Source organism: Nerophis ophidion, linkage group LG22 (assembly GCF_033978795.1).
Source record: "Nerophis ophidion isolate RoL-2023_Sa linkage group LG22, RoL_Noph_v1.0, whole genome shotgun sequence".
Taxonomy (NCBI): domain Eukaryota; kingdom Metazoa; phylum Chordata; class Actinopteri; order Syngnathiformes; family Syngnathidae; genus Nerophis; species Nerophis ophidion.
In genome coordinates, this window is record NC_084632.1 from 938,770 (window position 1) to 954,721 (window position 15,952).

Consider the following 15,952-nt stretch of genomic DNA (forward strand, 5'->3'; position numbering starts at 1 on the left):
CACAACTAAACAATGTTAGTATGTATAATTTGTGCTGATATTGTGTATCTGATCAATATCAGTATCATACTCAAGGCTCCAATATTAGTACGATACTGATGTGTACCTGCTAATTGGATATTCCTTTTGGTCGATTATTTGCTTTTTAACCATTTTGAAATGAGATTAAAGAGAAATAGATAAATAAAAGTGCCACGTCCGTACTACAAAGTAAAATTCTTACCAAATTCTGAATGGTTTCCAGGGTGGTTTAAAGCCATCATTTCCAAACATTTGTCCTCCTCCCTCCTGGTGACACAGATGGAGAGGACCTGCTGACTTGGAAGCTGGAAAATAGAGAAAGCACACAAAATAGTTTCATGAAAGTGAAACTATTAAACTCCATAACATCAAGAAATAACCTCCTTGCCACCGGGTCTTGCTGTGCCAGTTGATCATTTTCAATAAACACATCACACATGAAAATACAGCCTTATAATCTCCAAATTAAAACTTTTTAACTGTATTTTTGCGCATAAGAAACTTCTCCATGTGAACTTTGCTCCAGACTTCTTAAATTGTTCAAGCTTGTCATACGTCGCTCATTCCAGCGACTGGCACATTACTGCCACAAGTGGTGGAAACGTGCATTGCTACTTCACGGCAGTTTTTTCCAAAATATAGACAAAGTATCTACTGATAACGTGAATCATTTTTTATTATTTTATTTATTTTTATTTTTTTCCCCAAGATGGCGCTGCTGTAGTGGCAGCTGTTGGCAGGAGTTCTGTGCTCTTGTGTCATCCTTTTGTGTTTCCCTCTTCTTTTCATGTCTTACTATATTTTTTTGCCTTTTGGTCCGGGACCCTTTGGGACTGTGTGACAAGGGGTGGCACTTTTGTGACCTCTGTGGTGCTTTTTTTTGTGGACTTCTGGATCTGCCTCCCGGGAGCCTTTTGGCCATGGAGACCAGCTGCTGGGTCTCTGCCACACCGGAGTCTGTTTGGAGAGACTGGAGGAGATGTGGTTGAAGAGACAGGACTGCAGAGTTTGGAGAGACTGGAGGAGATGTGGATGAAGAGACAGGACTGCAGAGTTTGGAGAGACTGGAGGAGATGTGGATGAAGAGACAGGACTGCAGAGTTTGGAGAGACTGGAGGAGATGTGGATGAAGAGACAGGACTGCAGAGTTTGGAGATACTGGAGGAGATGCGGATGAAGAGACAGGACTGCAGAATTTGGAGAGACTGGAGGAGATGTGGATGAAGAGACAGGACTGCAGAGTTTGGAGAGACTGGAGGAGATGCGGATGAAGAGACAGGACTGCAGAGTTTGGAGAGACTGGATGAGATGTGGATGAAGAGACAGGACTGCAGAGTTTGGAGAGACTGGAGGAGATGTGGATGAAGAGACAGGACTGCAGAGTTTGGAGAGACTGGAGGAGATGTGGATGAAGAGACAGGACTGGAGAGTTTGGAGAGACTGGAGGAGATGTGGATGAAGAGACAGGACTGCAGAGTTTGGAGAGACTGGAGGAGATGTGGATGAAGAGACAGGACTGGAGAGTTTGGAGAGACTGGAGGAGATGTGGATGAAGAGACAGGACTGCAGAGTTTGGAGAGACTGGAGGAGATGTGGATGAAGAGACAGGACTGCAGAGTTTGGAGAGACTGGAGGAGATGTGGATGAAGAGACAGGACTGCAGTTTGGAGAGACTGGAGGAGATGTGGATGAAGAGACAGGACTGCAGAGTTTGGAGAGACTGGAGGAGATGTGGATGAAGAGACAGGACTGCAGAGTTTGGAGAGACTGGAGGAGATGTGGATGAAGAGACAGGACTGCAGAGTTTGGAGAGACTGGAGGAGATGCGGATGAAGAGACAGGACTGCAGAGTTTGGAGAGACTGGAGGAGATGCGGATGAAGAGACAGGACTGCAGAGTTTGGAGAGACTGGAGGAGATGCGGATGAAGAGACAGGACTGCAGAGTTTGGAGAGACTGGAGGAGATGCGGATGAAGAGACAGGACTGCAGAGTTTGGAGAGACTGGAGGAGATGCGGATGAAGAGACAGGACTGCAGAGTTTGGAGGGACTGGAGGAGATGCGGATGAAGAGACAGGACTGCAGAGTTTGGAGAGACTGGAGGAGATGTGGATGAAGAGACAGGACTGCAGAGTTTGGAGAGACTGGAGGAGATGTGGATGAAGAGACAGGACTGCAGAGTTTGGAGAGACTGGAGGAGATGTGGATGAAGAGACAGGACTGCAGAGTTTGGAGAGACTGGAGGAGATGTGGATGAAGAGACAGGACTGCAGAGTTTGGAGAGACTGGAGGAGATGCGGATGAAGAGACAGGACTGCAGAGTTTGGAGAGACTGGAGGAGATGCGGATGAAGAGACAGGACTGCAGAGTTTGGAGAGACTGGAGGAGATGCGGATGAAGAGACAGGACTGCAGAGTTTGGAGAGACTGGAGGAGATGTGGATGAAGAGACAGGACTGCAGAGTTTGGAGAGACCGGAGGAGATGTGGATGAAGAGACAGGACTGCAGAGTTTGGAGAGACTGGAGGAGATGTGGATGAAGAGACATGACTGCAGAGTTTGGAGAGACTGGAGGGGATGTGGATGAAGAGACAGGACTGCAGAGTTTGGAGAGACTGGAGGAGATGTGGATGAAGAGACAGGACTGCAGAGTTTGGAGAGACTGGAGGAGATGTGGATGAAGAGACAGGACTGCAGAGTTTGGAGAGACTGGAGGAGATGTGGATGAAGAGACAGGACTGCAGAGTTCGGAGAGACTGGAGGAGATGTGGATGAAGAGACAGGACTGCAGAGTTTGGAGAGACTGGAGGAGATGTGGATGAAGAGACAGGATTGCAGAGTTTGGAGAGACCGGAGGAGATGTGGATGAAGAGACAGGACTGCAGAGTTTGGAGAGACCGGAGGAGATGTGGATGAAGAGACAGGACTGCAGAGTTTGGAGAGACTGGAGGAGATGTGGATGAAGAGACAGGACTGCAGAGTTTGGAGAGACTGGAGGAGATGTGGATGAAGAGACAGGACTGCAGAGTTTGGAGAGACTGGAGGAGATGTGGATGGAGAGACAGGATTGCAGAGTTTGGAGAGACCGGAGGAGATGTGGATGAAGAGACAGGACTGCAGAGTTTGGAGAGACCGGAGGAGATGTGGATGAAGAGACAGGACTGCAGAGTTTGGAGAGACTGGAGGAGATGTGGATGAAGAGACAGGACTGCAGAGTTTGGAGAGACTGGAGGAGATGTGGATGAAGAGACAGGACTGCAGAGTTTGGAGAGACTGGAGGAGATGTGGATGAAGAGACAGGACTGCAGAGTTTGGAGAGACTGGAGGAGATGTGGATGAAGAGACAGGACTGCAGAGTTTGGAGAGACTGGAGGAGATGTGGATGAAGAGACAGGACTGCAGAGTTTGGAGATACTGGAGGAGATGCGGATGAAGAGACAGGACTGCAGAATTTGGAGAGACTGGAGGAGATGTGGATGAAGAGACAGGACTGCAGAGTTTGGAGAGACTGGAGGAGATGCGGATGAAGAGACAGGACTGCAGAGTTTGGAGAGACTGGATGAGATGTGGATGAAGAGACAGGACTGCAGAGTTTGGAGAGACTGGAGGAGATGTGGATGAAGAGACAGGACTGCAGAGTTTGGAGAGACTGGAGGAGATGTGGATGAAGAGACAGGACTGGAGAGTTTGGAGAGACTGGAGGAGATGTGGATGAAGAGACAGGACTGCAGAGTTTGGAGAGACTGGAGGAGATGTGGATGAAGAGACAGGACTGGAGAGTTTGGAGAGACTGGAGGAGATGTGGATGAAGAGACAGGACTGCAGAGTTTGGAGAGACTGGAGGAGATGTGGATGAAGAGACAGGACTGCAGAGTTTGGAGAGACTGGAGGAGATGTGGATGAAGAGACAGGACTGCAGTTTGGAGAGACTGGAGGAGATGTGGATGAAGAGACAGGACTGCAGAGTTTGGAGAGACTGGAGGAGATGTGGATGAAGAGACAGGACTGCAGAGTTTGGAGAGACTGGAGGAGATGTGGATGAAGAGACAGGACTGCAGAGTTTGGAGAGACTGGAGGAGATGCGGATGAAGAGACAGGACTGCAGAGTTTGGAGAGACTGGAGGAGATGCGGATGAAGAGACAGGACTGCAGAGTTTGGAGAGACTGGAGGAGATGCGGATGAAGAGACAGGACTGCAGAGTTTGGAGAGACTGGAGGAGATGCGGATGAAGAGACAGGACTGCAGAGTTTGGAGAGACTGGAGGAGATGCGGATGAAGAGACAGGACTGCAGAGTTTGGAGGGACTGGAGGAGATGCGGATGAAGAGACAGGACTGCAGAGTTTGGAGAGACTGGAGGAGATGTGGATGAAGAGACAGGACTGCAGAGTTTGGAGAGACTGGAGGAGATGTGGATGAAGAGACAGGACTGCAGAGTTTGGAGAGACTGGAGGAGATGTGGATGAAGAGACAGGACTGCAGAGTTTGGAGAGACTGGAGGAGATGTGGATGAAGAGACAGGACTGCAGAGTTTGGAGAGACTGGAGGAGATGCGGATGAAGAGACAGGACTGCAGAGTTTGGAGAGACTGGAGGAGATGCGGATGAAGAGACAGGACTGCAGAGTTTGGAGAGACTGGAGGAGATGCGGATGAAGAGACAGGACTGCAGAGTTTGGAGAGACTGGAGGAGATGTGGATGAAGAGACAGGACTGCAGAGTTTGGAGAGACCGGAGGAGATGTGGATGAAGAGACAGGACTGCAGAGTTTGGAGAGACTGGAGGAGATGTGGATGAAGAGACATGACTGCAGAGTTTGGAGAGACTGGAGGGGATGTGGATGAAGAGACAGGACTGCAGAGTTTGGAGAGACTGGAGGAGATGTGGATGAAGAGACAGGACTGCAGAGTTTGGAGAGACTGGAGGAGATGTGGATGAAGAGACAGGACTGCAGAGTTTGGAGAGACTGGAGGAGATGTGGATGAAGAGACAGGACTGCAGAGTTCGGAGAGACTGGAGGAGATGTGGATGAAGAGACAGGACTGCAGAGTTTGGAGAGACTGGAGGAGATGTGGATGAAGAGACAGGATTGCAGAGTTTGGAGAGACCGGAGGAGATGTGGATGAAGAGACAGGACTGCAGAGTTTGGAGAGACCGGAGGAGATGTGGATGAAGAGACAGGACTGCAGAGTTTGGAGAGACTGGAGGAGATGTGGATGAAGAGACAGGACTGCAGAGTTTGGAGAGACTGGAGGAGATGTGGATGAAGAGACAGGACTGCAGAGTTTGGAGAGACTGGAGGAGATGTGGATGGAGAGACAGGATTGCAGAGTTTGGAGAGACCGGAGGAGATGTGGATGAAGAGACAGGACTGCAGAGTTTGGAGAGACCGGAGGAGATGTGGATGAAGAGACAGGACTGCAGAGTTTGGAGAGACTGGAGGAGATGTGGATGAAGAGACAGGACTGCAGAGTTTGGAGAGACTGGAGGAGATGTGGATGAAGAGACAGGACTGCAGAGTTTGGAGAGACTGGAGGAGATGTGGATGGAGAGACAGGATTGCAGAGTTTGGAGAGACCGGAGGAGATGTGGATGAAGAGACAGGACTGCAGAGTTTGGAGAGACCGGAGGAGATGTGGATGAAGAGACAGGACTGCAGAGTTTGGAGAGACCGGAGGAGATGTGGATGAAGAGACAGGACTGCAGAGCTGGCACTGAGCGCCGGGACGGACAAACTTTACAGTGTCTTGGCTGGGTGAGCAGGTATCGGACACCTCAGTCTCCTTGGACGTATCCTGGCTCATCCATGCAGACTGGACACTGGCCGAGAGTTGGTTGGCGGCCGAGAGAGGAGTTGGCTCTCTTAGTTGCTTTGTTGGGTCTGCTCCTGTCTCTGGCCATGCTCCCCCCACTCCAGCGGAGGATGGCGTGGAACACTGCAGAGGCTACCACAGTGGATATGTTTGTTTTACTTTTTATTCATAGCTGTATGTAGAAGTGTCTGCTTGTATCTGCTGCTTTAATGTCTTTCATGTCCTTTGTGTTCTTTGATGTCTGATGTTTCCCTTCTTACACACATGTGAGTGGGATGTGTACTATGGCTATGAGTTATTGTTTTTTCCCTTGGCCTCAGTCTGGACCCCCTCTCCAGAGGCCCATGCTTAGACCGATATTTTATTTTTATTTTATTTTAATCTTCTATTTTTTTCTCCCATCCCCCCCTTGTTTACCTGTATCTCACCTTTTTTGTAAGGGACGCTGGAAGTTGGCTGACCCGTCAGTCATCCTGTTCTGTCTCCCTGTAATGTTTGTCTGATCTTGAATGAGATTGTGCTGAACATTTTAATTTTCCTGAAGGAATAAATAAAGTACTATCTAATTTATCTAATCTAATCTAATCTAATTGACTGCTCACTGAGAACAAGAATAACTTTTATCCATCCACATTTAAGTAGTTAAAAAGCTCCTCGGTGGCAAGGCCCCGGGGGTAGATGAAATCCGCCCGGAGTTCCTTAAGGCTCTGGATGCTGTGGGGCTGTCTTGGTTGACAAGACTCTGCAGCATCGTGTGGACATCGGGGGCGGTACCTCTAGATTGGCAGACTGGGGTGGTGGTCCCTCTCTTTAAGAAGGGGGACCGGAGGGTGTGTTCCAACTATGGTGGGATCACACTCCTCAGCCTTCCCGGTAAGGTTTATTCAGGTGTACTGGAGAGGAGGCTACGTCGGATAGTCGAACCTCGGATTCAGGAGGAACAGTGTGGTTTTGGTCCTGGTCGTGGAACTGTGGACCAGCTCTATACTCTGGGCAGGGGTCTTGAGGGTGCATGGGAGTTTGCCCAACCAGTCTACATGTGCTTTGTGGACTTGGAGAAGGCATTGGACCGTGTCCCTCGGGAAGTCCTGTGGGGAGTGCTCAGAGAGTATGGGGTATCGGACTGTCTGATTGTGGCGATCCACTCCCTGTATGATCAGTGTCAGAACTTGGTCCACATTGCCGGCAGTAAGTCGGACACGTTTCCAGTGAGGGTTGGACTCCGCCAAGGCTGTCCTTTGTCACCCATTCTGTTCATAACTTTTATGGACAGAATTTCTAGGCGCAGTCAAGGCGTTGAGGGGATCCGGTTTGGTGGCTGCAGGATTAGGTCTCTGCTTTTTGCAGATGATGTGGTCCTGATGGCTTCATCTGGCCGGGATCTTCAGCTCTCACTGGATCGGTTCGCAGCTGAGTGTGAAGCGACCGGGTTGAGAATCAGCACCTCCAAGTCCGAGTCCATGGTTCTTGCCTGGAAAAGGGTGGATTGCCATCTCCATGTTGGGGAGGAGACCCTGCCCCAAGTGGAGGAGTTCAAGTACCTAGGAGTCTTGTTCACGAGTGAGGGAAGAGTGGATTGTGAGATGGACAGGCGGATCGGTGCGGCGTCTTCAGTAATGCGGACGTTGTACCGATCTGTTGTGGTGAAGAAGGAGCTGAGCCGGAAGGCAAAGCTCTCAATTTACTGTTCGATCTACGTTCCCATCCTCACCTATGGTCATGAGCTTTGGGTCATGACTGAAAGGACAAGATCACGGGTACAAGCGGCCCAAATGAGTTTCCTTTGATCATATGTTTTGTTTATTATATAATTATAATGAATACACAAAATTAAAACATTTAAAAATTAAATAAAACATAAATACAATAAAATTTAAAAAAATGCATTAATCTATCATTTTTATGACCATTTTCATGCATGTGAATCATGCACATGCACAACTTTAATTAGTCAGCTATTTCTCCGTGTCAAAATGGTGCAGGCCTTTAGAAAGTTGAAGAATGCTGAGGGAGGCAGCTGACATCTACACTGGAAACTAAACTAACTTATATTTAGACTTTGAACATTGGAGCATACCATCTGTTGTGATATGCACACACACACACACGCACACACACACACACACACACACACACACACACACACACGCACACACACACACACACACACACACACACACACACACACACACACAAAGAGCATTATTTCCCTGTGTGGGCTCAACACAATTGGGAGCAGCGGCCGCCGTGATCCCCAGGACTCCGCAGCAGGAAGTGGCATCCTGACTATCCTGACTATCCTGACTATCCTGACTATCCTGACTATCATGACTATCATGACTATCATGACTATCCTGACTATCCTGACTATCATGACTATCCTGACTATCCTGACTATCCTGACTATCATGACAATCCTGACTATCCTGACTATCATGACTATCATGACTATCATGACTATCCTGACTATCCTGACTATCATGACTATCCTGACTATCCTGACTATCATGACTATCATGACTATCATGACTATCCTGACTATCCTGACTATCATGACTATCATGACTATCCTGACTATCCTGACTATCCTGACTATCATGACAATCCTGACTATCCTGACTATCATGACTATCATGACTATCATGACTATCCTGACTATCCTGACTATCATGACTATCATGACTATCCTGACTATCCTGACTATCCTGACTATCATGACAATACTGACTATCCTGACTATCCTGACTATCATGACTATCATGACTATCCTGACTATCATGACTATCCTGACTATCCTGACTATCCTGACTATCCTGACTATCCTGACTATCCTGACTATCATGACTATCATGACTATCATGACTATCCTGACTATCCTGACTATCATGACTATCATGACTATCCTGACTATCCTGACTATCCTGACTATACTGACTATCCTGACTATCCTGACTATCCTGACTATCATGACTATCATGACTATCCTGACTATCATGACTATCCTGACTATCCTGACTATCCTGACTATCCTGACTATCATGACTATCATGACTATCCTGACTATCCTGACTATCCTGACTATCCTGACTATCATGACTATCCTGACTATCCTGACTATCCTGACTATCATGACAATACTGACTATCCTGACTATCCTGACTATCATGACTATCCTGACTATCATGACTATCATGACTATCCTGACTATCATGACTATCCTGACTATCCTGACTATCCTGACTATCCTGACTATCCTGACAGGCTCTCCCGGCCGGCGCAGCTGTGTTGTGCTATGCAGGAGTGACAAGAGTGTGAGGTGACTCCTCCATCTTTGTTGTGGCGTCACCATGGATACCTGACCACACATGACTAGTATCTACATCTGTGTTTCCCCCAGAATATCTGTTAGTTAAGGTGGTGTCTCTCCAGGTGGAAGGGGGCGTCATCCCAGACAGAACAGTGTCATGTGGCCTGTCGCCAGCATCACGTCTCCATCTCTTTGCTGCCTGGGGGGCAATAGACTACAGACTGTGGTGAAGTAGGCCGGCTTCGTCGCATGAAGAAGCCTACAATTTTTGGTTGTGTTTTGCGCTCCGTGTGCTGAATGGCAATATATGAATACACACTGCTGATTGGCTGTTAGCACTCTGCATGTAACCAATCAGATGGTTGTGTGGGTGGGACAATGCTGGGTGTTGCAGAGACCTACTGACAGAGGCAGAGGCAGAACTAAGCGGAGCAGCTTGTTAAGACTTTAGTTTAGCACCAAATGATAATATAAGTACATTTAATAAAGGCAAACACAAAAAAGGCAAGAAGAGAAGTATCCTACACTTGTGTTTTGTAAAGTAAATGTGTGGTCAAGGCGGCCTCCTTAAAAACAGAAAGCCTTGATATTGTCTGAGCTCCCTGACGTCAACAACAAACACTCGCTGGTTGAGCGTTGGAGGTTTTGCCAGGTTGGAGAACCTTGTTGATGCAGTCGTGTAAACAGAACACTGCTGGATGTTTGAGGACTAATGTTTGCTTTTGTTGGAATCCAGATGAAAAAAACCACTATAAAATCACTGAAAGTATGTCTGACTGTAAGTAAAAAGAACTTTCATGTCAGTCACTGCATGGCTTGGGCAACAAATCCTCATCCTACTGCTCAGTAGGAGATCAAATACTTATTTACCTCAATCAAAACTTGTTTGTGGACTTTGTTTCATGGGGACAGTGTGGCGCGGTTGGGAGAGTGGCCGTGCCAGCAACCTGAGGGTTCCTGGTTCAATCCCCACATTCTACCAACCTCGTCACGTCCGTTGTGTCCTTGAGCAAGTAACTTCACCCTTGCTCCTGATGGGTCGAGGTTAGGGCCTGCCATCAGTGTGTGAATGTGTGTGTGAATGGGTGAATGTGGAAGTAGTGTCAAAGCGCTTTGAGTACCTTGAAGGTAGAAAAGCGCTGTACAAGTACAACACATTCACCATTCAAATATTTTTTTTAAATGTATTTATTAATAAAAAATAAATAAAATAGGCAAAGATTATTTATGTATTTAATATTTCTATGCTTACTATGGTATATTATTTATTTATTATTTATTTTTTCACTGTTTTGTTACAGAGAAGAGGTAAATGGGATAAATTCAAGGCAGAAGATATTTATCTGTATCCTTCCCCAGGTTTGTGCCCGGAGACAATGTTGTCTCAGGAGGTCTACAGACAATTCCTTCGATGTCAATCTTGGTTTGTGCTCTGCCATGCACTGTCAAGTGTTTGGGTTAGGGTTTGGGTTTCTATACAGGACTGTCTCAGACAATTAGAATATTGTGATAAAGTCTTTTATTTTCTGTAATGCAACTATAAACATGAAAATGTCATACATTCTGGATTCATTACACATCAACTGAAATATTACAAGCCTTTTATTATTTTAATATTGCTGATTATGGCATACAGCTTAAGAAAACTGAAAAATCCTATCTCAAAAAATTGTAATATTTCCTCAGATCAAGTAAAAAACAAAGATTTATAACAGCAAAACCAAATCAAACATTTGAAAATATCAATAAATGCACTCAGTACTTGGTTTGGAATCCTTTTGCAGGGATTACTGCATCAATGCGGCGTGGCATGGAGGCAATCGGCATGTGGCATTGCTGAGGTGTTATGGATGCCCAGGATGCTTCAATAGTGGGCTTTAGCTCATTTGCATTATTGGGCCTGGTGTCTTTCAGCTTCTTCTTCACAATAACCAACACATTCTCTATGGGGTTTAGGTCAGGAGAGTCGGCAGGCCAATGGAGGACAGTAATGCCATGGTCAGTACACCAGTTACTGCTGGTTTTGGCACTGTGGGCAGGTGCCAGATCATGCTGGAAAAAGAAATCATCATCTCCATAGAGCAATACAACAGATGGAGGCATGTACACAGCTGCATTGACTCTGGACTTGATGATAAACAGTGGACCAAAACCAGCAGCTGACATGGCTCCCCAAACCATTGCTGACTGAGGGAACTTCCGTTGTCTAGAGTTCAGGAGTGGCTTGACCATGGGAATACGGCTATTGAAGCTGTATCTGGTGAAAAGCTCTATGGAGATGATGATTTCATTTTCCAACATGATCTGGCACCTGCCCACAGTGCCAAAACCAGCAGTAACTGGTGTAATGACCATGGCATTACTGTCCTCCATTGGCCTGCCAACTCCCCTGACCTAAACCCCATAGAGAATGTGTGAGTTATTGTGAAGAAGAAGCTGAAAGACACCAGACCCAATTATGCAAATGAGCTAAAGGCCGCTATTGAAGCATCCTGGGCATCCATAACACCTCAGCAATGCCACATGCCGATTGCCTCCATGCCACGCCGCATTGATGCAGTAATCCCTGCAAAAAGATTCCCAACCAAGTACTGAGTGCATTTATTGACATTTTCAAATGTTTGATTTGGTTTTGCTGTTATAAATCTTTGTTTTTTACTTGGTCTGAGGAGATATTACAATTTTTTGAGATAGGATTTTTGAGTTTTCTTAAGCTGTATGCCATAATCAGCAATATTAAAATAATAAAAGGCTTGCAATATTTCAGTTGATGTGTAATGAATCCAGAATGTATGACATTTTCATGTTTTTAGTTTCATTACAGAAAATAAAGGACTTTATCACAATATTCTAATTTTCTGAGACAGTCCTGTATCCAAACCGATGTGTGCCTTTCCAAGTCATGTCCCACCGACTGTGGACTCCAATTAGGCTGTAGGAACATCTCAAGGACTATCAGTTGAACTGACTTTTGAGCTTTACAGCAAAGGCTGTGAATACTAATGTGAATGGGATTTCTTAGTTTTTTATTTTTAATACATTTGCCAAATTTCCTCAAAACACTTTTCACATTGTCAGTATGGGGTGTTGTTGGTAGAATTTTGAGGACAAAAAGCGAATACTTTCCGGACGCGCTGCACAGTACATGTAACACCAGCACACTTGACACATATACTGTACATCTATACGTACAGTATTGACCATACACAGTCACGGTGATGTCTGTGACCTAATTAGATGTGAAACAAACGATGACAGATATGATTCAATTAGTGACAGAACATTAGACAGCAAAGGAGACTGCTTGGTGATTAGTCTCGAAACGTTCAACACTTTCCTCCTTTACACCTCAATAAAATAATCAATAAAAACAGTTGAACTACAATACACTACAAGTGCACTACTACAAGTACTACAACAACAAGATACTACAAGTACACACTCCTACAGGTACTATACAGTAAATACATAACAACAGCAGGTACACTACTGTAATTACTACAACTACAATAAACTACAAGTACACTACGACAAGAATTATGACAACAACAAACTACAAGCTCACAACTATAAGTACTACTACTACTACAATTACTACAACTATAACATTCCAACTTAAAGAGGAACACTACTACGTGAAAACTGCAAGTAAGCTACTTCAAATACTACAAGAAACTATAAGTACACCACGACAGGCGCTAAAACGACCGGAAACTACAACCCGACGACCGCAAGTACTACAAGTACACAAAATGACAAGTAGACTACTTCAAGTTCAAGAAACAACATGTACACAACTACAAGTACACAACTGCAATGAAACTACAAGAACATTACTACAAGCAAAAGCAAGTACACTACGACAATTACTACAAATGTAACGTACTAAAGGTACACTACTAATAGTGCTATAACTACAGAGAAAGTAACTACAAGTCCACTACTGCAAGTACTACAATTACAAGAAACTAATGTATGTCAATAACTATTGTCTAAATGTACACACACACACACACACACACACACACACACACATATATATATATATATATATACACACACATATATATATATATTTATATACATATATATATATATCGAACACGTATACATTTACTGTATATACACATACATACATACATATATATATATATATACTGTATATATATGTGTATATATATATATATATATATATATATATACATATATATATATATATATATATATATATATACATATATATATATATATATATATATATATATACATACATATATATATATATATATATATATATATATATATATATATATATATATATATATATATATGTTTATACCAAAATGGATACATGGATGATACAGCAGAGGATTGAGAGAATGTCATGTGATCAGATGAAACCAAAATAGAACTTTTTGGTATAAACTCAACTGGTGGTGTTTGGAGGAAGAAGAATACTGAGTTGCATCCCACGAACACCATACCTACTGTGAAGCATGGGGGTGGAAACATCATGCTTTGGGGCTGTTTTTCTGCTAAGGGGACAGGACGATTGATCCGTGTTAAGGAAAGAATGAATGGGGCCATGTATCCTGAGATTTGGAGCCAAAACCTCCTTCCATCAGTGAGAGCTTTGAATGCTTGACCAAATACTTATTTTCCACCATCATTTACAAATAAATTCTTTAAAATTCCTACAGTGTGATTTCCTGGATTTTTTTTCCACATTCTGTCTCTCACAGTTGAAGTGTACCTATGATGAAAATGACAGACCTCTGTCATCATTTTATGTGGGAGAACTTGCACAATCGCTGGCTGACTAAATACTTTTTTGCCCCACTGTATATATATATATATATATATATATATATGTATATATATATATATATATATATATATATATATATTTATGCATATATACATATATATATATATATATATATATATATATAAACATGGTTGTATTTGTTTATAACTTCCAGTTCTAATACTTCAGCTATACAACTGTTTGAGTACTGCACCCTCATAATGTAGTAAAAGTTGTAGTAATCCTGCAACTAGACATGTATAGGCGAGTATGACAATAATAACAATTCATCATCAAAATAAAAGGAATAATAAAGTTCTTACCTGTATGAAGAGGAGTAAGGAGGTGAGGAACATCAGGCTGAAGTGAGCAGGCAACATTTTGGGATTCTTTTCCGGTAGTTTCCTTCTCGGCATGACGAGGACTAAGGTCAGCTCACCTCGGGATCTGAACCAGACCGGAAATTGTGGAAGAAAGAAAAAACCTTAGGTTGAAGCTGAAAATGTTTACAGTCTATAATTTCTACTCTGACATCTTCCCAAAGTCTCATTGATTGATCGGATGACAAAAACAAGACACCAAGTCAATGAGGAACAAGAACAAAAAGACAGGATCAGAATGTGTGATGAGGAACAACAAATCCAGTTGGTATTAGCTACCAGAGCCCGAGGAACAGTTAAGCTAGTAAAAACTAGGAAGTACAATGTCAACATGAAAGCTGCAACAACAAAAAATATTAAACGCTGGAGTTGTTCCAGCAGACTAAAGTAGCAAATCAGAACCAGAACCTTGAAAACCAAACACAATAAGAACAGAGGTTAGGTGCAAATAGGAATACAAGTAAAGATAAGTTAAGATGTAAAATAGATGTAAGAACTGTAAAACATCAAAGTAGAGCAGTTCAGCTCAAATGTGGATCGGTTCACTTTGTTGCATTCCAAATAGTAACGGCATTTGGTTTTTAGGAGAACCAAAACTTTCAAGACAACTGAACCATTTAGGAGAACCATAAACTGACAGAGAACCAAAGTCTTCAGGTGAACTACATTTTTTATGCGAGCTTAACTCTTCATGAGAACTTAAACTTTCAGAAGAACCAAAGTGTCTTTTGGAAAACCAAACCCATTAGGAGAACCAAACCGTTTAAGAGAACAAACCCTTCAGAAAAAACACACACTTTAAGAGAACCAAACTCTTCAGGTCAACCAGTCTATCCCAAATAGTGGGGTGGGCCCCCCATGGGGGGAACGGTGCGATGCCGGGGGGTTCTTGTGTAGACAAATGGTACTATTTATAGTCAAGGTGGAGAGTGGGGGGGCAAAATATTTTCTTCTTCTCAGGCGGGGGCATAACAGACAATTATTGAAAAGCACTGCTTTGAAACAACCAAACATTTTAGGACAAACAAACCCTTCAAGACAGCTAAACCATTTTGGAGAACCAAACCCCTACAGAGAACCAAACTCTTCAGGAGAACTAAATTCTTTATGAGAGCCTAACTCGTCATGGGAACAAAAAACTTCAGAAGAACCAAACTCTCTTTTGGAAAACCAAACCCTTTCAAAAAACCAAACCCTTTCAGGAGAACATAAACCTTTAGGGGAACTGAGCTTTTCAAGACAACCATACATTTTAGGAGAACCAGACTCTTTGGAAAAACCAAACTCTTTAGGAGAACCAAACTCTTTAGGAAAATCAAACTTTTTAGAATAAAAAAACAACTGTTAAGGATAACAAAACTTTTTAGGAGAACAAAACTATTCAGTAGAACCAAACTTTTTAGTAGAACAAAACTATTTAGAAGAACAAAACTTTTCAGGAGAACCAAACTCTTCAGGAGAACATGAATCTTTAGGGGAACTGAGCTCTTTAGGAGAACCAAACTCTTTAGAAGAACAAAACTTTTCAGGAGATCAAAACTCTTTAGGAGAACAAAACTTTTTCGGAAAACAAAACTCTTTAGGAGAACCAAACCCTTCTGGAGAACATATACTTTTGGACAACCAAAC

The 15,952-nt window shown here is 43.7% G+C and overlaps 1 protein-coding gene across 1 annotated transcript in view; it reads right to left on the reverse strand.

Moving 5' to 3' along the window:
• Window positions 1-15,952, reverse strand: part of LOC133540381 (pituitary adenylate cyclase-activating polypeptide type I receptor-like) — a 56,097-nt gene that overhangs the window by 19,921 nt on the left and 20,224 nt on the right. Inside the window, exons 2-3 of the mRNA XM_061882919.1 lie at window positions 14,267-14,400; window positions 224-326 (exon numbers count right to left, since the gene is read on the reverse strand). Of these exons, the coding sequence (XP_061738903.1) occupies window positions 224-326; window positions 14,267-14,359 (196 nt within the window). The 5' untranslated portion in view covers window positions 14,360-14,400. The remainder of the gene's footprint in view (window positions 1-223; window positions 327-14,266; window positions 14,401-15,952) is intronic.